This window comes from Monodelphis domestica, chromosome 6 (assembly GCF_027887165.1).
Source record: "Monodelphis domestica isolate mMonDom1 chromosome 6, mMonDom1.pri, whole genome shotgun sequence".
Classification (NCBI taxonomy): domain Eukaryota; kingdom Metazoa; phylum Chordata; class Mammalia; order Didelphimorphia; family Didelphidae; genus Monodelphis; species Monodelphis domestica.
This window is the reverse complement of record NC_077232.1, coordinates 87,767,772-87,791,201: the sequence shown is the minus strand read 5'-3', so window position 1 is coordinate 87,791,201 and position 23,430 is coordinate 87,767,772. Positions and strand designations below refer to the sequence as shown.

Below are 23,430 nucleotides of genomic sequence, written 5' to 3'. Positions count from 1 at the left end.
AGCAGAACAGCATAGAAACTGATATGATGAATTTATTATATTCTGAAAAAGGAAAGCAAAAGCGAATTTAATAAGAGATTCATGGTTTCTTGTACAGTCCTCCTGATATACATTGTTTATAGAGGTACTAATTTTTATGTGGTGTTTCTTAACTAGATAATTTTATTTATTTTCAAAATAAAAAAAATAAAACTGGAAGAAAAAGAACTGAGTTCCACCTACTAAGGAGCTGGATGACCCCAGGCAAGTCACAATATCCATGGACCTCAGTTTATTAATCTGTAAAAATTTGTAGCTCTAAATCTCTGATACTATAAAATAGACAACTAGTTAGAGCTCTCCTTTATTCTTGAAGTCAGCTCAAATTTCTCGTGTTGCAGTTTTCTAGTCTTTCCAAATGGTAAGGTTAATTAATTACAATATAATATCATTACTTTGCCCCCCCTCCATTTAAAGCCCCCAATAAAGTTATACATTTCATTTATTCTTTATATCCATTGTGCTAACAGGATCTGTTAAGCAAATAGTGTGAATAGATTTGTGGAATGTTTATTTTTCTTAGGAAATCTTTGCTAAAACTCTAAAAGCTGTTTGATTATTTCCTCATTAACACTTAGGAGATTAGGGAAGCTCTGTCTCCCAGTGGATTGAGAGCTAGGCCTCGAGATAGGAGTTTCTGGGTTCAGATGTGACCTCATACACTTCCTAGCTATGTGACCTGGACAAGTCACTTATTCCCCATCACCTAGTCCTTATTGCTTTTCTGACTTGGAACCAATACACATCTTGATTGCAAAATAGAAGGTAAGGATTAAAAAAACAAAACAAAACACTTAAGAGGATCAGGAACCATGATTCTTATCCCTTAAAACTAGTTACTCTTTTTTTTTTTTTTAACTTTTACCTTCCATCTTGGAATCAATACTGTGTACTGGTTCCAAGGCATAAGAGTGGTAAGGGCTAGGCAATGGGGGTTAAGTGACTTGTCCAAGGTCACATAGCTAGGAAGTGTCTGAGACCAGATTTGAACCTAGGACCTCTAGTCTCTAGGCCTGGCTCTTAATCCACTGAACTACCTAGCTGCCCCAAATTAGTTACTCTTAACTGAGGTTCTAAACCTGCAGTCTATGAACTTGGAAAAAAATATTTTTATAACTATTTCAGTGTAGTTGGTTTGCTTTATAATCCTATGTATTTTATTTTATTCATTTAAAAATATTACTGTGAGGGGGAAGCTGGGTGGCTCAGTAAATTGAGAGCCAGGCCTAGAGATGGGAGGTCCTGGGTTAAAATCTGACTTCAGACACTTCCCAGCTGTGTGACCCTGGGCAAGTCACTTGACCCCCATTTCCTAGCCCTTACCACTCTTCTGCCTTGGAACCAATACACAGTATTGATTCTAGGATGGAAGGTAAGGGTTTAAAAAAAATATTACTGTGAAAAGGATCCATATGCATCAGACTGCCAAATGGGGCTCAGCACACATAAAAGATTAAGAACTCTTGCTCTAGAATTTCAGCTTGGTAAATTAGCAAAATGCTTATCTAATAGAAAATAAGAGTCCTACAACTTCTATTCTAAGGTATAAATCCAGAGACTACAGAACAGGAACAAATCCACTTAGAAATATATATCTTAAATCTAGTAAGTGCATACTTGGGAGAGAAAGCAAGTTTAGGGTGGTGGCACTTTCATACCTAGACTGGGTAAAAGGGGGTTTTAGTGTTGAGTTGTTCTGTAATCTGAATTATCTGGATAATTATCTCAGCTTTTCATTTCATTGATTTGCAAAGACTTTGGTAGGACTGGATGAATTTTTATCATCTTCTATTTAAGGAGAAGATTGTAAAGCAAGCTTCCATGGTTATTAAAGCTTTCAAGAATATACATATATTTACAGAATTGTGTTAGAATTACAGAATTTGATAGTTGGGGAAAAAACTCAGTGATCATCTAGCTCAATCATACCAAAATAAATTCCTACTGTAAAAATCAACAGAGATCTTCCAACCTCAGCTTAATTCAAGATCTTCCAGGAAATGGAACCTCCTCCTTGAACTTTTGGCCCTTGGAACTCCTTTGAGTGATTTCCCCCCTCCCCCATCAAATGATAGTAGAGCTTGGCTTTGGTTTCAGAACTTTCATTTTGCATTTTGCATGGACCAGATGGCCCATGGCATTTTATAGAGCTGGAAATAGATGTTACTTTTAGGTTAAACAATTTACCACAGGGAACATACAAAATCAAGGATAGAGCTGGGATTAATCCCATGAATTTAGAATCAGAATAACAATTTTTGGATTGGAAGGGATTTCTCAGAGGCTATATATTTAGTCCAATTACTGCTTGAACAAGAATTCTTCTATGATATATATGACAAGTTGTTGATAACCTTTTCTTGAAGCCCTTCAGTTAGGAGAAAACCACTTTTCTGAGGCAGCCTGTTACACTTAGACACAGCTCTAATTGAGAGGAAGTTTTGTTGTCCTATACAAAACCTAAATTTGCTTCTTGGATACTTATACCTACTGCTACTGGTGTAACTAGGATAGATGGTCTTAACCTTATTCGTGTCATGGGTCACTTTGATTCTGGTGATTTCTGTGGTCCCCTTTTTAGAATAATTTTTTTAGAAAATTCATAATTGAAATGCTGAATTAGAGGTCAGTGAAAATAAAGTTGTAATTTTTCCTGTCTGAGTTCACTGATGCCCCTGAACTATGTATTAGAGCAAAAACCCTTCAAATACTTGAAGACAGATATCAAGCAATCAGCAATCATTTATTATGTGCCTCCTATGTGCAAGGCACTGTTCTAAGTTTCTGAGATAAAAAATACAGGCCTGTTCTTTAGGAGCTCACAGTCTTACTAGAAGAAAACATGCAAATGACTGTACAAACAAGTGATATGAAATATGATTTGGAAATAATGAAGAGAAAAGCACTAGAATTAAGAAGGAACAGGAAGAGCTTCCTATAGCAGGTAGGATCTTAGCTGGAACTTGAAGGAAGTAAAGAAATCAGGATGCAAAGATGAGGAGAAAGAACATTACAGGCATGGTAGACAGCCAGGGAAAATGCCTTGAATATTTAAGGCACAGCAAGTATTATTGGGTTGCAGAGTTCATGGTGGAGTAGGGAGGAAGTTATTTAGATGAAAGGTGTAAGAAATGTGGGAAGGTTGGGGAAGGCAGGCTTTGAGCATCAAACAGAGGATTTTATATTTGATTTTGGAGTCCCTAGGAAGGTGCCAGAATTTGAGTAGGGGGACACTTTGGTCAGATCTGCACTTCAGGAAGATCACTTTGACAGCTGTGTGGAGGTTGGATTGACATGGAGAAAGACATATGGCAGAGAGACCAAACAGAAGGTTGTTCCAACAGTCCAGTTGGGAGGTAATTGAAGGCCTGTAGCAGGATGGTGACAGTATCAGAGGTGAGAAAGAGGCATATTGAAGAGATGTTACAAAAGTAAACCCAACAGCCCTTGGTAATGGATTGGGTATGGAGGGTAAGAAAGTGGGGAGTTAAGGGTGACACCTAGTTTGTGAGAGGTGTCACCTGGGAGGATGATGGCATAGTAATAATTAAGTTAGCAAGAGGACAGTGTTTTAGGGGAAAGACCAGAAATTAATTTTGGGTATATCAAGTTTAAGGTGTTTATAGACATCCAGTTTGAGATGTTCAGTAGGTAATTGGAGATGTGAGATTGGAGGCCAGCAGAGCAGAGACGTTAGAGCTGGATAAGGAGAGTTGAGATGGTGATGATAATTTAATTCATGGGAACTGATGAGATCATCAAGTGATTTAATATAAGTAGGGGAAGAGAAGATCCCAGGGCAGAGCTCTGTAGGACATTCATTGTTATTGGACAGGAACTGAATGAAGATCCAGCAAAGACAGCTGAAAAGGAGTGCTCAAAGAGGTAAGAGAAGAACCAGAAGAGAATAGTGTCACAAAACTGAAGAGATAATCAAGGAAAAGGAATGATTTATAGTTGTAATGATTATTAATGAAACTAACTGATTCTTCTTGGGGATGGTATTTGATGGCCTGATGGAGCTAGATGAAATTACAATTAGTAAGCAAGGTGAGGTAAAAATGAGTAGAAGTCCAGATAGTTTGATTCCTACTGTGCTCACCCACTTCTTCCTTCTGGGCTTCAATATCAAGGGGTGTTGCTCAGGAAAATTGGGTTCCCCAGTTGTAAATAAGTGATGGGAAGTTAAAGGTAAGTCTCCCCTATTGGGTGATGGAGGGGGTACCCTTGCATGAATTGGCCAGAAAGATAAGAGGCGTTTTGAATATGTTTAATTGATGTTAGATGTAAGGAAGTAGGGAGTTGGAATGAGGGAATTGGGGTCCCTATTATTTATGTCCCAAAAGGCCCTTCACTCTGTCAGCTTCAAAGCCAGGCAGAGTTTCACCTTCCCTTTCCACTATTTCTCGAGCTAAGCTAATTATTAGAAAGGTCAAGGAATCGCAGAGAAAATGCAATAGGCAGGGGAGAGAGTCAGGCTCTCTGACCAAGAGTCCAAAACCCCCCAAAGGTCTGAAGAGACTTGACACTCTTGATAGATGTTCTCAGAGGTACAATGATGTAAAATACTCTTCAGAAGTCCTAGGGTAAATCCTCAGTTGACTCTTGACAAGATCTCCAGCAAGGAAAGTGCTTTCTGTCTTGTTGAAATACCTAATCAAAAGCCCCCAGTTCCTTTTGGGGCCCCTCCAAGAAGGTTTTCTTCTCCCATGATCCTCTGTTCCCAATGGTCTCTGGCTGTCAATCATCTCTTCTTTCAATGTTCCATCTTTTCCCTTTGCATCCTGCTCTTACACAGAGTTAAAGGCTGTAGAGAGGACAAGAAGAATGAGGATTGAGAAGTTCATTAGATTTGGCAGTTAAGGGATCATTAGTTACTTTGGACCATTAGTAACTTTGGATTTGTACATTGAGTTTGGAAGTCAAATTGTAGTAGTTAAGAAGATAGCAGGAAGAAAGGAAATGAAGGTAGCTATTGTAGATGACCTTTTCAAGAAGTTTTGTCACAAAAGGAAGAAGACATATGAGACAATAACTAATGCAGATGGATGGGTCAAGTGGGAATTCTCTCAAGTCTTGCCTCTAGGCTAAGCATTTCCAGTATTTTTAACTGGTCTTCTTGTGATATAGATGCCTAGAAAAGGACCTTAGAGGCCACATAGTAGAATCTCTTCAAGCAACAAATATTTATTAAGCCACTATTTGCCAAGCACAATATTAGGAGTTGTTGATATGGTGATATAAAAGTGATAGTTCCTGACTTCAAGTTTCTTATATCCTACCACTAAAGTTCATTTTTACAGAGAAGTAAATGCAGTATATATACAAAATAAAATTACAGTGTTTTTGAGGGAGTGCTAAGGACTGGAAGAAGTTAAAAAGTCTCTTAAAGTGAGTGACACTTGAGCTGAGCCTTGCTGTGAACTGGGGAGCTCCAAATGGGAGAGTTGATAAGGGAGAAGATTCTAGAAATGGAGGACAGTTTGTTCTGTATACAATAATAAGAGATAGAATGTGATATGCCAGCAACACTAAAATAATCAATTTTTGGCTGGAGTGTAGAATGAGAGGGGAATAACAGTCTGGAGCCAGATTGTGAAGGACTCTAAATGTTATCTGAGGAGTTTTCATTTTATCCTAGAGGAAATGGGAAGCTACTTAAGGTTGTTTTTTTTTTTTTTAAATTCAGCAAAGAAGTGATATTGTCAAACTGAAATCTTAGGAATATCAATTTAGCTTCTGTGAGAAGGATGGTTTGGAAAAAGGTGAGTGTAGTGCTACCCAATGAGTTAGGAAGCTATTAAGTCTTGTTGAGAGGTGATGAGGGCTTGGACCAGTGTAGTGTGAAGAGAAGGGGACAAATATAAAAGATATTGAGAAGATGGGATTGATAGATTTGGCAAGTTATTAGATGTGGGGGTGAGGGAGAATGAAGAGTTGAAGATAACCCAGTTGAGATTGGATAAGAAATTTCTTATAGAACTAGTGAGTAGGCTTGTAGGATTTTATCTGTGTTTTAGCAGAACACAAGTAGAATCAGAGAAATTAAGGTTTAGGGAATAATCTACAGTTAAGGTCAAGAAAGAAATGAGTAACCATAGGACAGAGGATTAAGAAGTAGAATCCAGAAAGCAAGATGAGATGAAGTTTCTAGATGTTTCATTACAGATAAAAAATAGAATTAGAAGAACAGGAATTTATGATCAAATATGGAATTTCAGATTCAGGATCGTTGAGGTGGACCACTTGTAGATGATTGTAAAGATAAAATCAGATATATGGCTATCCTTTCATGTGACTAATGTGAAGGGAAGGTGGCAGATCTCTGGCATTAAAGATGTTAATAAAATGGGAAGGAAAGGAATTTTTATAGATAAGGAAACTGGGACTTAAAAAAAGGTTGTGGAGTAGGTAGGTAGCTTAGTGAATAGACAACCAGGCCTAGAGATGGAAGGGTCCTGGATTCAGATTTGACTTCAGATATTTTCTAGCTGTGTAACCCTGGGCAAATCATTTAACTCCGTTTGCCTAGCCCTTACCACTCTTCTGACTTAGAACTAATACTTAATATTGATTTTAAGACAGAAGGTAAAGATAAGAAAGAAAGAAGGAAAGAAGGAAAGAAAGAAAGAAAGAGATTATGGACAGCTAATTGGCTCAGGGATTGAGAACCAGGCCTACAAACGAGAGGTCCTGGGTTCAAGTGTGGTCTCTGACACTTGGTAGCTGTGTGGCCCTGCTGGACAAGTCTCTTAACCTGCATTGCCTAGCCATTACTTCTCTTCTGCATTGGAACCAATATATAGTATTGTTTCTGAGTATGCAAGGTAATGGTGTATCAAAAAAAATTACTTGTCCGTGGTCATGGAGTTGGACAATAAACATTTCCTAAGCACATAGTATGTTCATCATATTGTGCTAAGCACTGAGGAAATACAAAGAAAGACAGACAGTCTGTATACTCTAGGAATTCATAGTCTCATGAGGAGATAATATGCAAACTATACAGGAGTAATTGGAAATCATCAGAGGAATGGCACTAGAATTAAGAGGAACCAGAAACACAGAATGTAAGTGAAAGGTTAGTTTTTGAACTCAAGTATTTTCTTTTAAATCCAGGAATTTTTTAATCCAGGGTCTCCTATCTCTAGGCTTACCTCTCTATCCACTGAGCTACCTAGCTGCCTCTGAACTCAGGTCTTTTGACTCTCAATTCAGCCCTCTTTTCACTGTGCCATGCTGCCTGCACATAGTTTCGCCATTTGGTTGCTTTGGATGTTGTCTGACATATTAAAGTCCTTTCTAAAATGGAACCCCCATCACTGAACACCACACTCAAGATGTGGCCTTGGCAGGGCAAGACAGGCACTCTCTTTGACCTGAATACTATATTTTTCTTAAAGCAGCCCAAGATCCCTTAGGTTTCTTGGGCGCCATATCAAGAGAGACAACATGATGTAGTGGATAGAGAGTACACCTTGGAGGTCAAGTGTCTCTGACTTAAACTGACTATACCTTGGGCAAATGATATGACCTCTCAAGACTCTCTAGGAACAGAAGTTGAAAAGATGGTACCAGCTGCATTAGTGAAGAAAATGTCCTCACTCTCAAGTTCTTTGTCCTAGTGAAATGATGTCTAGTTTCTATCCTGTATCACATAGGTCATCTAAATTTAACTCATGAATCCCCTAGATGAAGGGATCTTAACTTTTTTTTGTTGTTGCATGAACCCCTTTGGTTATCTGGTGAAATCCATGAACCCTTTCTCAAAATTATGGTGTCTTTTTTTTGAAACCTTACCTTCCATTTTATAAGAATCAATACTTAGTATTGGTTTCAGGGCAGAAGAGTGGTAACACCTAGGCAACTGGTTAAGGGTCTTGTGCAGGGTCACACAGCTAGGAAGTGTCTGAGGTCAAATTCCTGTTTTCAGGCCTGACTTTCTATCCGTTGATCCATCTAGCTGCCCCAGAATTATGTTTTTAAATTCATAAAATAAAAAATATAATAATAGAAAGGATATAATTGAAATTAAAAATGTAATTCCCCCAAGTACATGGATCCCTTGATCTAACCTTAGATTTTCTGGTTAAGAATCCTATATTATGTACCTGAGAAAAGGTCATTCAGTCTTTGCTTAAAGCATTTCAGCAATTAGGAACTCACTATGTTTGGAGGCAGTTCTCTTCATAGTTGGATAGCTCTGAAGGTTTAGCTATTTTTTCTTAGGTTAAGCTGAAATCTGGCTACTTCTAATTTCTATTTTCTAATACTAGTTCTTTCTTCTGTGGCCAAGCAGAAGTGTTATCTTTCTGGATTTGACAAAGGATGCTTCCTTTTTTTCCCCTGGCCACTAAATAGAAGTTTGGAAAGAAGATAATTCTTAGTAGAGTCTATTTGATCATTTGCAGTTACAGAAGGAAATGGAGGGAGACATGTAATAGTTTGTCTTTTGAAGACTTTTGCATTTATAGTTTTATTTTATGTAAACTTTTTTTAAACTTGGAATTTTTTATTAATAGAAAATTAGACTGATATAATTTGCATTTATCTAAGAATTGTTGTATTATTCTTAACATTTTCTTTGTTTACAACATTGCTGGTTGCTGGGTAGACAAATACTACTCTGTCTGTTCTGAGAAGCAGGGTTATGAGGCAAAATGAACACTGAACCTCAAGGCTGAAGATGAGACTATGAGTCCTGACTTTGGCACCTATTAACCATATAACTATGGACTATTGTCTCCTCTTCCATAGATTAGGGATAAAGATGCTTATACTGCCTAACCAATTTCAAATAAAATCAATAGACATTAAATGCTTGCTGTGTACAAAGGACAGGGGATTAGAGAAGCTTACATTGTAACAGAGACAAAATAACTTGTGCAGGTATCTCAAGTGTCATCAAGAGATAAGATTTGTAAACTGCTTAAGGCATAGTGCCTGGCACATAGTAGGGACTGAATGTATTTTCGTTTTCCTTCATTCCATCTTTAACTCAAAGGTGAGATATAGGAAAAGTACCATAAAAAAACCCAAGAAAAGATCACTTTCATTGAGGAATAAGGGAAGTAGAGAAAGGTAAGAGAAGGCTTTACAAAAGAAATGGCAGCTGAATTGGGCCTTTAAGGAAAGGATCCTTAGATATGAGGAAGAGCTTTGAAAACCCACAAGGAGTTATTTGGATTAGGAGATAAGAGGAAGTCCTCATGGATTCTTAGAAATATTAATCTAATTGAATGTTCAGGAGCACTTAGAATTGGGAAAGACTGAATGTAAGGAGTCTAGGAAGGAAGGTCTTTATAATCTAAAATTGATTAGTGAAGATATAAATTGAGGGAATCTTGGTAGAAATGAAAAGAGAGAATTAGAGAGGTATTTGAAGATAAGAGATGACTGGAATCAGAGACAGTCAAAGCCAACTCCAAAATTTCAAACCTGAGACTTTCTTCATTTGAACCTGTATTAGGTACTTTTATATGCTACTTTGGTATAGGCTGTTTACTTCTCTAATCTCCCTGTTCCAGACCCTCCCTCCTCCATTATCATGTCACTATGACCCATCCTGTGCACTTAGTAGTATTCTAATTCTAATAATTATTATTTGTGTACATATCTTCTACCACAGTGGTTTTCAAAGTGTGATGCAGGAGACTCAGGGCTATTTTCATAATCAGACATGTTAATTTTTAATATAGTAATTATCAATAATTTTAACTCCCATAAACAAAAACCCTTTTGGGGATCCTCAGTAATTTCTAAGATTGTAAGGGGATCCCCAAACAACAAAGTTTGAAAACTGCTGTTCTACTAGATTCTAAGAAGCTTCTTGAAGATGGTAACATATTTCAATGCCCTCAGATTTCCTTTAGCCTAGAGCTCAGTACTTTGTAGTAAATGTTCAAAAATGTATTTTAATGTTTTATTACCATTTGTCTTTATATTACAATTTTCTGCTACTTCCTTCCAGATTAAACTTTCCCATGTGTCAAAGAAAAAACAATTAAGCAAAAACATCTGAAACAGAACCTGTATCTGAAGGTGCATATGATATTGCCTTAGTAGTTCCCAGTCTTTGCCATTAAAGAACTGTATTTCATTATCTAGAGCCCTCACTGGTTTTCTGTTACTCAGAATTCAGCTTCAGCTTAAGTGATCTTTTCCTTTAGAGTGTAGATATGTATATTTTTCTTGTGGTTGGTTGTTTCACTTTACATTATTTCATACAATTCTTCCTATATTTCTACAAATTCCTCCATCACATATGATCATATATCCTTGACTTTCATAGGCCATCATTTTTTCAGTTATTCCCTAATCAATGGATATTCATATTGTTTCTCTGTTATTGGTCAAAGTGCTGCTGTAAATATTTTGGCATTTGCTAGTCCTTTGTTTCTGTTTCTTACTTCCTTGATGTATATGCCCAATAGAAGGGTTTGGACAATGTAGTCACTTTTCTTGAAAAACTCAATAAATGTTTGTTGATTTGCAAGAAATTCTAAGAATGGTGATGCAACTAGTGGAAATAGGAAAAATGGAAGATTGAATAAGTTTGGCAAAGGCAGATCAGTAGTTTGATTTTACACATGTTTTTAGTTTCAAGTGAAAGCATGGTTTCATTATATCTTTTATTTCAATGTAGCAGCCATTTTTAAAGGTACCTCTATTATGTGTAAAACTAGCTAGTTGGGAAAGTATGGGAACTTATGCACAGATAGCTAAGAGGTGGTCCCTCTCCCCATGGAATCTGCATTTTAGCAGGGGAAAATAAAATGCCCCACACCAAAATGCCATGACACAAATATTCCTAGACAATTATATTTTAAAAGATCTATGATCTTATTAGTATATATTTCCTATTCTGAGTTCCCCTTGGCTTAGTGAATGGGCCTTATGAGATGCTTTGGTGACAGAAATTTATCACCTGCTCATTCTACTTGTGATTATTTGCCTCTCTTGTTGGTCATCTGGCCCTGGAGGACACAGGTCACTAGAAGTAAATGGAAACCTTTGTACTTTTTTAGAACTTGTGCTCCACTGACCCAGTCTTTGAGCCTTTACATTCCTACCAATGAAAGATTGGAGTTAGACTATAACCCCTTCCATAGAAAGATAATGACTCCCTATCTTCTATCATGTTGTTACTGTTGTTCAGTTGTTTTCAGTCATGTCTGACTCTTTGTGACCCCATCTGGGTTTTGTTTTGTTTTTTGGCAGAAATACGAGAGTGGTTTGCCATTTCCTTCTCCAGCTCATTTTGCAGATGTAGAATGGGTTAAGTGACTTGCTCAGGATCTCGTAGCTAGTAAGTGTCTAAGACCAAACTTGAACTGAGGAAGATTAGTCTTCCTGACTCCAGGCCTAGTATGTGCTGCCTCTGAACTAATGTAGGTCTTTCTTTTCTAAGTCCCTTGTTGTTTTCTACTTTATCCTGTTGCTTCTGTAGGTGAAATCTTCACCCCCTTTTCCACAGCCAGAGCACATTCTGGGTCCTAAAGCAGGCCGCCTTCTGCTTGATGTTGGCTGCCATGGTTTGTTCATAGAGGCTGAGGCTGGCATCTGTCACTGGCACATGGGGTAAACCCTGTCTTTTGGAGGAATGAGGAAAACTGCAATTCCATTCCAATAAAAAACTTGACCCGAGGAGGAAACTGATAATTGTAGCCCTTTAACCTTAAGAAAAACAACCCATGTCTCCACAACTGCTTTTTATCTCTCAAGAGACCATTACAGGAATAAAGGGGAGATATTGTTATTCCTATTTTACAGCTAAGCAAATGAAGGTTCTAAGAAGGTAAGCTACTACTCCCCCTGTGGCAGAACAGTCACTTAGGCCTAGGATTTCTGACTCTGTAAGTTCAGTTTTTCTTTCTACTTTTCCATACTATTTCTCTTTGTCAGTAATAATCCCTCCAATTACCTCCAGTAATAACACCACCAATGGAAATTTATTCCATGGCTTAGCATAGCATATAATAATAATAATAGTTCACATTCATATAGCACCTACTATGTGCCAGGCACTGTGTTAAACATTTTACAGATACCATCTCAGATCCTTATAACAGTACTAAAAAGTAGCTGGTATCATTCCCATTTTACTGATTAAGAGAACTGAAGCAAACAGAAGTTAAGTCACTTGCCCAGGGTCACATGGCTAGTGAGTATGGGAGACCAAATTTGAATTAAATCTTTCTGATTCTAGAGCCTGTACTCTATCCATCACACCCTCTAGCTGCCTTTATTTCCTAAAATGGCAATATTAGATATACTGCTGGACCAGGAGTAAGGAAGATTGGGGGAGGAAGTGCTGTTTTCAGTCCCTCTTCTAACCCTTACTGCTAGGTGACCTTGGGCAAAAAATTTCATTTTTCTCAGTTTTAGTTTACTTATCTATAAAGTAGTAAAAATGATAGCACTTATCTCACAGAATTATTGTGAGGACCAAATGAGAAACCATATTATTCAATCTTAAAGTGCAATGTAAATGTGAACCATCTTCTTCATCTGTCTCCTGTCCAGTCTATTCAACCTTATTTCCCACTTCTACTAAACATACACTGATCATATTGGTTTTCTTACTGTTGCATGAATACTAGAACTATGAGACCAGATGATTTCTAAGATTCCTTCCAGCCATGAGTTGGTGATTTACTTTCTTTATAGCAACATTTTTGTACTTAACAGTTTTGAATATTGTCTCTTGGGCTAAATAATGCTTATTTCCATGACTCATTTCTATAAGCTCTAAATTTCCTTCAGCCACTCTTATCTCATTTTCCCTACTCCATAATTTTTAGTGATTCTCTCACAAGAGTTTCTGAAGTTTTCCTGCATTTACCCTTATGTAAATAGTTTAAAAAAATATTCAGCTTCAAGTCTTTATTCTTTCCCTTATATCACCTGTTGAGAAGGCAAAAAATATGATACCTATTATACATATGAAGTTATATAAAATATGTATCTTTATTAGCCATGCTCCAAAAAAGAAAAAGCAAGGAAAATAAAAGAAGTTGGAAAAATGTTATAATCTGCACTTTGAAGTCATCAGTTCTTTATCTGGAGGTGGATAACATTTTACATTATCACTTATTTAGAGTTCTGGAGGATCATTGTGTTGATCAGAGATGCTAATCTTTCACAGTTGATTATAATATTGCTGTTACTATGTAGACTGTTCTCATTCTGCTTACTTTATTTTATATCAGTTCATATAACTGTTTCCAAGTTTTTCCAAAACCCAGTTCATATAACTCTTTCCAAGTTTTTCCCAAAACATTCTGCTTGCTATCTCTTATAGCACAATAGTATTTCATCACATTTATTACAACTGAACACCTCCAGTTGATAGGCATTCCCCCCATCTACTTGCCACTGCAAAAGCCTGCACATAGCCTTGAACTCCAGAGTTAGACATGACTTTTCAGAAGTTATGACAACTAATGATTCAAAAAGCATTTATTAATTGCTTAGCAAGTGTACAGGACCATGGCAAATGTTGGGTACACAACTACAAAAGCAAAGACAGTGCTTGCTTTCAATCAGTTCTCAATCTAACAGAAGGTGGTAGCCTTTATAGGAGAGTGGTGGCATGGGAGGACATTTTAGTTTGAAAAGTTAAAGGGATGCCAAATGTAGTCATAGATAATAGATTGTTGCACTCTTTCTATATTGCCAGTAACTGTATTGATTTGATTATTGGTCCAGAATTGGAAAGTGGAAAGAAGTGAAGTATCCTAAAGTCAGCTTAAGAAAAGATGGTCAAGTATAAGATAGCTGGAACTGGCCAAGAGAGGCTCTCATCAATCAGGACAACTAGGGGCTGCTGGGTGGGAATTCCAGAGCTACATCAGTTGAAATCATCTAGGATGTGTCTCTGACCCAGCTGGCTAAGTGGCTGCCAAGGGAAATATCCAGAGAGCAAACATGTCTAATTTTGACTAGTATCAAATATATTAGTTATATGTTATTCTCTTGTTAAATGCATTTCAAGGTTGGCAATACATTTAACTAAGGGGTCAAGTATGCATAGTTTTTCTTCCCCCCTACGTGTGTCGAGTGAGTATCACTAGGAGGGGAGGAAATGGGGTTTTGTATTGGAGAATAAGGTACAGGATGTATTCTCATTTTGTTTTATTAACCTTACTCTTTTATCTAGTTCCTTCTTGGACCAAGATGACTGATGGGAGTCTTTCCACTTCAGCAAATGGCTTAAGCTCCATGAAAGTTCTGGATGAAAGGTCAGGCTATCATATTCAGAATCATCAACATTTGAATTTAAAGACCCCTAGGTCCCTTTCATTGCCTGATTATAAACCCAAGTTGAAACTCAGTGATTTAGATGATAGACATAGCCTTAAATCAGTGGACTCAGGTATTCCAACCCTGGAAATAGGGGACCCAGAACCTGTCCATTGCAGCGTGTTAAATGTTAAAAGAAAACCATCAGAGCCAGAAATTGTCCCTGATCGAACTTTTCAGAGTGCGGGCACACTCCCATCATATGTGCCTCCTCTTTCCACAAACACTGAACAGGAGCATCGTGTACGGAAATCCTCCACTTTTCCAAGAACTGGGTATGACACAGTGAAGCTCTACAGTCCCACCTCTAAAGTTCTGACTCGAAGTGATGACATCTCTGTATGCAGTGTGTCAAGTCTCAGTACTGAACTGTCCACAACCTTATCGGTTAGTAATGAAGATATCTTAGACTTGGTGGTCACGAGTAATTCAAGTGCGATTGTGACTCTCGAGAATGATGAAGCTCATTTTTCGGATATCACGTTGAACTCCTCAAAAGAAATCAGTGATCAAAATCTGCATGCCTGTGGTGAAGAAACAGAAGGGGATAGTAAATTGAAAATTTTGGGGCCATTTACTACCTTCTTTACAAGGTATTGTAACTTTATGATACTTTTTAGGTTTTTAAAAACAACTGGGGATAGTAGTGAACTTAAGCTAGTTACATATCACTACAGAAAAGAAATGATTATGTGTCCTTTTATTTTAGAAGAGGTAAACATCACTTTGACATCTCTATTTTACTTAGCTAGTATAGTAATGCTTCTCTTATCCAGCAGTGGTAAAGAAGCTAATAAATTAATTTCTACTTAGCTGAAGCTTATCACGTTAGGCAACAAAACAGTTTTTAAGGAAAACTTTCAAAAATGTATTATACAATTCCTCCCTTCCATAAGCAGAATAAATCGAACATAGATTAACCTTCTTTATAACCCAGAGTTTTGAGGGCAGGCTGACATCTTTATGCCTGCACTAAGTGACCATAGGTCACTATGGCTCCTATCATATTTCACATTCTCATGGTCTTCCCTCTCCCCAATGGTCTTTGCTTTCATCTTTTGTCTCAGAACTTAGGACAAACTTGAAAGCTTTCTTATATAAACAAGTGAGTTTAATTAGTAATTTTAATTTATACCTGCAAGCCCCGTGACTGACCTACTCTTGCGGACTAAAGTGGGTAAACTTTAGCTATTTTCCCTTAGTACTCAGAGAATTTTTTGGGATAGAATTACTAAATTTTACATTTCAAAGGAGCTTCAGAGATATAATTCAACGTTCTTCTTTTAATAATGAAGGAAAATAGACCCAAAGAAATTGAGTGATTCTTTTACTTACCTTTAGATTCCAGACTGTATTCCATAAAACTCAGTGCACTTAAGGATCAATTAAATGGGATTTACTAGATTTTTATACTTCTTTATTCTTATTAATAGAAGCCAGCTATTACAATGGTATTTGGGATATAAGGATGTCTGTTATCTTAATTTTATTAGTAGTAATTGCCATAATATATAATTCAGCAAAGGAGAAAATGTTTAATTTTTCATTATATATTTATCTTTTTAAGATAATAGTATGTACTTAAATTCTTAAACTAATAGTTATACTCTTGTTACTTAGAACTAAAAATCCATGCAATAGTTTCACTGCTGGTTTTAATTTGTATATTGCAAGGTTGAAAGGCTGATATTGGAGCAGTTTCCCTTTTTTTAAATTTTTTTTTAAAATATATTTTATTTGATCATTTCCAAGCATTATTCGTTAAAGACATAGATCATTTTCTTTTCCTCCCCCCCAACCCCCCCAACCCCCATAGCCAACGCGTAAGTACACTGGGCATTAGATGTTTTCTTGATTTGAACCCATTGCTTTGTTGATAGTATTTGCATTAGAGTGTTCATTTAGAGTCTCTCCTCTGTCATGTCCCCTCAACCTCTGTATTCAGGCAGTTGCTTTTCCTCGGTGTTTCCACTCCCATAGTTTATCCTTTGCTTATGAATGGTGGTTTTTTTTCCTGGATCCCTGCAAATTGCAGTTTCCCTTTTTTAAAGAAAATGCCAGCCATATGATAATATACCAAAAAGTCAGTCTTTTTAACTTTTTAAAAAGTTTCTTCTTTTTATTATCTATCTTGGGATTCTAGAGTGTTGAGTTAAAAACAACTTCAAGAACATCTGTTCCAAAGGTTTAAAGACTTAAACCTGGTAAGGATCATCTAGCCTTAGTCCTCTTTTTTTACAGATATGGAATTGGAAGCGCAGGGGGAAGTAAAGATACTTGCCTAAGTTCACATAAGTCATAAGTATCCAAGCTGGGACTTGAAACCCCTCTTTCATTTTACAAAGGCCAGGAAAAATTAAGTGAGTTAAACTCCATACATCCTTTCCTTGCACTAATGTACCACATAACTCATGTACCTTTTGATTAGATTTCATGCTATTGAGGGGATCTACTAATAACTTAAATAAAAACACATAGAGTAGCCCACAAAAGACTTAAAATGTTTGAAAAAGTATAGAATTAAGGGTCTAGTAATTGGACTTTTATATAGGTTAGGGCTTAAATAGTACTGATCGACAAGAAATGAGTGAACCACATGCATTATCTAGGCCAGTGATGACAAACCTATGGCACAGGTGCCAAAGACGGCATATAGAGTGCTCTTTATGGGCATTTGGCTTCTGCCCTTCCCCCCAAGTTCATAACTAGAAAGTCAGAGGGACTTGGGTGGAGCTGCTTCCCTCCCCCTCTCCACCATGTCTGATGACATTTTTTCACATTTCCTACCCCTCCATCCAGCAGCATGATGGTAGTGTACAGGGGGTAAGGTGAGTGGCTCACAGGTGGCAGAGCTGAAGGGGAGCAGAGTGCTTGGGCCCCTCCTCTCCCCTTCTCTACACTTGCTGAGGACATTCCTCACTTCATCTGCCCCTCTGCCCAGCAGTCCAATGGGAGAGCTTCCTCCCTCCCCTGTGGCGGTAAGGGGGAGTGGCTGGCATGGCACTCAGTGAGGGGGTGGAACCTGGTACTCCATTTCTAAATGGTTCACCATTACTAATCTAGGCTGAGTGGTAGGATAAAGGTAAGAAATGAGCATTGTGGCAACCTGGAACTGATTATTTCTGAACTATATTGTAGCTCCTATAATGTTGCATTCATTATTTTTAAACTTAAAGCAACATTTCCCAAACTGTGTTCTTTGGAACCTGAATATGGTATGAAATAGAAATTTGTGAGGATTTCAGTGGTGCTAATCATTTTTCCTCTTAAGATATTAAAGATGGAATTATATATGTCAAAAAAGATATATAACAATTTGGGGGGCATAAGAATATGTCCTACCTATCCTTTCTTATTCTACAGATCATGTAACCCCATGTTTCTAAAACTGCTATTGTTATGAATTTCTTCAGTCTATTTCATGTTCTAAAGTATTTCATAGGCCTTTACTCTTGGAAAGGATGATAAAGAGTGGGTGACTTAAAAAATGATTTCATTGACTCTAAATTTATACTATATTACCTTAGCTGGCCCCTCACAGATCCTTAGCAGTCTTCTAGTCCTATTTATTCCTTCTCTCATTTCTTACAGTGACTATTATAAACCTTTTCTTTCTTCTAACTCCTAAGAACAGCTGCATTAATTTTTTGTTGTTGTTGAAAATATTGAGAGCATTCAAAAGAACTACTTCATTGAACTTTATCCTCAAAGCTTCTTGGCATCACCATTTCTTGTCTTTTCCTCCTATCAGCATATCCGCCTCTACTTATTGCACAGGCAAAAATTCCCTCACCTCACATATTCGCTCCTCTGTGCCCTTGATTCCACTTCTCTCTGCCTAATTCAGGACTTTGCCCTAGCAATCATCCCCACTCTCATGTACTTTTAGTGTCTCTGCTATATCATTCTCTTTTGCTTATAAATGTACTTAACTCTAGGCTTTCACAATCCTTGCTTTGACTCTTCTATTCCACCTAGTTATCATTTTCCACAATTCCACCAATCATCATATTATCCTCTACACACTCCTCTTCTTTCCCCTGCCATCATAGATAAAAAAGTTTTAGGTACCACTCTACTCTAATGAATTTCCTGTCCAGTTCAAGTGCCACAAAACTTCCCATATAAATTGACCATGTCAATGAATTTCTCTTGTCTATAATTGCTTTCAGTTATTTGAGTATATTATTTCTCTCTACTACAACAAGATCCATGAGGGTAGGGACAATATTTACCTGAAATTTGCATCTCCCCCAAACCTAATATGATACTTTGCATATAGTAGACTTTTATTCATTTTTGTATGTGTATGTATGTGTGAATTAGAACAGGATTATCCATAGTCTGAAAAGTATCCATCATCTGAATCCTGCCTTTTTTGGTTAAAGTTCAAAGTTAACAGTCTTAAAGTAAGTAAGCTATGTGGTTTGTTTGCTTTTTTTAAGATGAGCTCTACTAAAAGAATTCAATGAACATTAAATTTTATTAGTATTCCAAGTTCCTTTATGAACTTTATATTTATGACAATATTTAGTATTCTGGGCAGAATTTCTGCAATTTCCATCTTTGGGGAAAAAATATTTTTGTTTAAAGGTTTTTATTATTTATCCTAAAAGGTAGACTAAGTTCAATATCTTTGAATATAGTATTTATTTTTAGAATAAAAACAAGGAAAATCTGTCCAAGAATCTAAATGCCTCATGATGATTTTTGAAGATATTAAGCTTTTAATTTTTTCTGCCTTATATCATGCTAACAAACAATAGAAATGACATAAACACCACTTATAATCATTTTACAAAGATCTTTAAGTAATATGAATTATCACCAAAAAAAGCCAAGAAAGCACCTCAGCAAACATCTCACTGATGTGCTAAATGAAGAGATGGCTGCTAAAGACAAGACTGGATTAGAATACTTCATAAAAATTTTAGAAGAACAGATATAGTGATAAATAGTATAATCTCATAAAGCAAAGAGAAGCAGTAGAGAATAAACCCAGGTTAAAGAAAGCTTGGCAAGAAATCCAACTAAGCAAAATCAGCTTAGGGGTATTTAAAAATTAAAATGGAGACAACAAAGATTTTTTTTTAATTTGCAAAAATTATTTTCACACTGTTTACACTGTTGAGGACAGTGGAACCACTACCTTTGGACCCTAATGTTGTCTGGGTTTATTAGAATAAAGGGAGGGGAGATAGCTAGATTCGCCAAAGTAAATGGAAGGTGACATAATTCTGAGGGCATTGAAGGATAATTATAGAAGATATCTGAAAGAGAAGGGGCATACAAATGGTATGGAAAAAATTCAGACTGTATTAATATAAAAATAAGTTAGCAAAGAAAACCTAAAAACTACAGATCTTCCTATTCTTCAATTTATACTAAATTCTGACAAGAATTTTCTAAGCATGTATTAAGGTTATTCATGTTTTTGACAATTCACATTTGAATTAAAGCTGTAGGGCATCTAATAATGCATTTAGCTAATTGTCAATTATGAAAAAGTGTTTGATTGGTAAGAGCAAAACTCTACCTTAAAGGACCTATTTTTTTAGCATGGTATCCTCCCATTCATACATCAGAAACATTCTAGATTCATTAAAAAACATAACCACAGAAACAATTCTATTCAACCAGCTTTTGATGATGTCAAAGAAAGCATAAAACAGGAAGATGTAGGTTATCCAAAAATGTTCAGCCCTGTAATGTAGATGCAGAATCCACATTGAAGAGATTCCCAGTTGATGATGAGTTTCTTCAGATGCCCCTTTTTTCAGATTTCATTAAACCCCAGAACACTGCAGACCCTACTGTAAGAGAGCTATAAAAAGTCAGAAATTTGGCTTGATTATCAACAATGAGAAAAATCAAGTGGTTAAGACTGTCTGTTGCCCAGACTGCAATATGCTTTTAGATGTTTCCTATCTATTATAGTATATGACTAGGGCAGGCATTAATTACATTTAGAAAATGAGTTGGACCCAAAAATAAAGAAGGGGAGCATAAGCTGGATGACCTCCAAGAGAACAGAAATAATCCTAAGATTCCAGTTGTTAAGTTAAATTTTAGGGGTTGAATCTGAATATATTAATTATTGGTCACCAAGGATTTTATTTATAAAATCCTAAATGAAACACTCAAGTCAGAATGGAGTTTATGGTGATTTAATTACAACAGGAGGAAGAAATTATTAGTGGGAAAGAGAGAAAGGGAAAGAAGGAAAGGAGGTTAACTCAAAAACTGCTCTGGCTCAGGCTGAGCCAAGGCGGGAGTCTAAGGCCTTGGAGAGCCAAGGCAGAGAAGTGAGTCAGTCCTTATCACTCACATGACCGATCTGAAGGGAAGCTGTCTGCGGGTCTCCTCCAAGCTCGAGCTCCAGGATGGAACTGGTGTCTAGTCCTTTCCATAGGAAGTGACGAGAACTCCAGAGGCTGTTCTCTATCTCACTTCCTGCGTCTCACATGTGCCAATGGTGGCTCAAACTTGGCTTAGGACAGCCCAGGGGGGGCAGTTAGTTGTTTCTGATTTGTCATTAGCCAGCACATGCCCATGTAGTGTGGATGTGCACATTCTTGGGTGCTAGACCAAGCAAGATGGAGGAAATTTAAAAATCACACAGTAAAAGCAGAAACCCATCTTTTTTAATATCATTACTCTCCCAGTCTTGCTGTAACATAGGGAGAAAAAATGGAACAAGTCAGCAGAACCAACCAAAATATTGACTACGTCTGGCAGCAAGTACAATATTCCATACTTGTAGTCCTCTTCTTCCACATGAGGTTAATTTTCTCTTTTCTGAGACAAACTGTGACCATTAATATTATGCAGTGTTCAGTTTAATCTTTTCCTTTATGTCATTTTCTTATGAATATAATTTTGCTTGATCTATTTATTTCACTTTTCATCTGTTCATATAAATCTGTGTTTCTCTGCATGCCTCGTGTTCCTAATTTATTACTGTATAATAATATTATTACATCTGTGTACCATGATTTGCTTGGTTATTCCCCAATAAATGGACACTTTCTTTATTTCTGTTTTGTTTGTTTTTTGCTACAACAAAAAGTGCTGCTATGAATATTTTGAATGAATGTGGGACCTTCTTTGACTTGGTCTTTGACTTCCTTGGAGTAGATGCCTGACAACAGGATTTCAGGGTGAAAAGGATATGGACATTTTAAATACTTATTGCATAATTCCAAATAAGTGATTTATACAAATAGTATAGCATATTAGATTGCTAGTGTTCACGGAGCTCATTCAGCATTGCCTATTTATATCATTTGTCGTTTTTGCCAAGTGTCTAGGTGTGAAGTATAACCCAAGTTGTTTTGCTTGGCATTTCTGCCATCAGGCATTATTTAGAACAATATTTCACATAAGGGTTCATAGTTCCTCTTCTTTTGAGAACTGTTTGTTCATCTTTTTTTTTGACCATTTAAGTAATGAACATCTCATGCTCTTATGTTTGTATTCATTCCCTCTCTATCTTGGCTATCAGACTCTTCGCACAAATATTTTTGTTAGAATTTTTTTCCTCTTTTTATCCTAACATGATGGATATAAACATTTTTCAATTTCATGCCATTAAAATTAATTATTTTTAAATCATTTACCTTCTGTGAATATTGTTTGGTTAGGAACTCTCCCCTTAGTTATAACTATGAATGCTACCTCCTTTCATTTTCTTCCATTTTTTAATGATACGAACTTTTACATATTGATTAATTTGCAACTTATTGTGGAATACTGAAATAAACTGCTTTTCTTTTCCCTTTTCTGGTTTTCTCAACCATTCTTGTCAAATAGGAAGTTTTTATTTGAGTACTTTATTTTCTTAGGTTTATGGAACCACTGGACTATTGAGTTTTAATGTTTTTTATTTTTATTATCTATTTTGTTCTGAAGATATATGCTTCCATATTTTAACTAATATCAAACAGTTTTTTTTTTTAAATCCTTACCTTCTGTCTTAGGGTCAGCAATCAGGGTTAAGTGACTTGCCCAGGGTCGCAAAGCTAGGAAGTGATTGAAGCCATATTTGAACCCAGGACCTCCATCTCCAGGCCTGGTGCTCTATCCACTTGAGCTAATTAGCTGCCCCTAGTACCAAACAATTTTGATGGCTATTACCTTATAATATATTTTTGAGGTCTAAAAATGCTGTTCTTTTGTTTTTACTAATTTTCTTTTTCAGTTTCATTTCTCGATCTTTTGCTCCTCCAAATTAATTTTGTTATTATTTTTAGATAAAACCTTGTGTTACAGTGGATGGAAATCTGGAGTCAGAGCCAGGAAAGCACTTCTTACACATGTGTGTTCTGTCTTTGGGTTCTAGATAATTCTCTAGGACAATAAGTGCAGAGGTGGCGCTGTTCTGCCTTGGAAGAGTGGGTTTCCTCACATTTGATTGTGCCATAATGTATCAGTCTCTGAGTACAATGTATTCCTGGTTCTGCTTTTTTCACTCTGCATCAATTCCTGGAGGTCTTTCCAGTTCACATGGAATTCCTCCAGTTCATTATTCATTTTAGCACAGTAGTATTTCATCACCAACAGATACCACAATTTGTTGAGTCATTCCCCAATCGATGGATACCCCCTAATTTTCCAATTTTTTGCCACCACAAAGAGTGTGGCTATAAATATTTTTCTACAAATGTTTTTCCTTAATACCTCTTTGGGGGTACAAACCCAGCAGTGGTATGGCTGGATCAAAGGGCAGACAGTCTTTTAAAGCCCTTTGGGAAAAATTCCAAATTGCCCTCTGGAATGGTCAGACCAATTCACAACTCCACCAGCTGTGTATTAGTGTCCCAATTTTGCTATATCCCCTCCAACATTCATCACTTTCCTTTGCTGCCATATTGGTGAGATTTATTGGCATAAGGTGGTACCTCAGAGTTGTTTTAATTTGCATTTCTCTAATTGGGAGGGATTTAGAACACTTTTTTATGTGCTTATTGATAGTTTTGATTTCATCATGTGAGAACTGCCTATTCATGTACTTTGACCATTTGTCAATTGGGGAATGGCTTGATTTTTTTTATAAATTTGACTTAGTTCCTTATATATTTGAGAAAT

The 23,430-nt window shown here is 36.7% G+C and overlaps 1 protein-coding gene across 3 annotated transcripts in view; it reads left to right on the top strand.

The window, feature by feature from the left end:
* Positions 1–23,430, top strand: part of TBC1D14 (TBC1 domain family member 14) — a 147,839-nt gene that overhangs the window by 2,158 nt on the left and 122,251 nt on the right. For all 3 annotated transcript variants that reach the window (XM_007496769.3, XM_001372210.4, XM_007496770.3), the window contains exon 2: positions 14,201–14,936. In XM_007496769.3, the coding sequence (XP_007496831.1) occupies positions 14,218–14,936 (719 nt within the window). In that variant the 5' untranslated portion in view covers positions 14,201–14,217. The remainder of the gene's footprint in view (positions 1–14,200; positions 14,937–23,430) is intronic.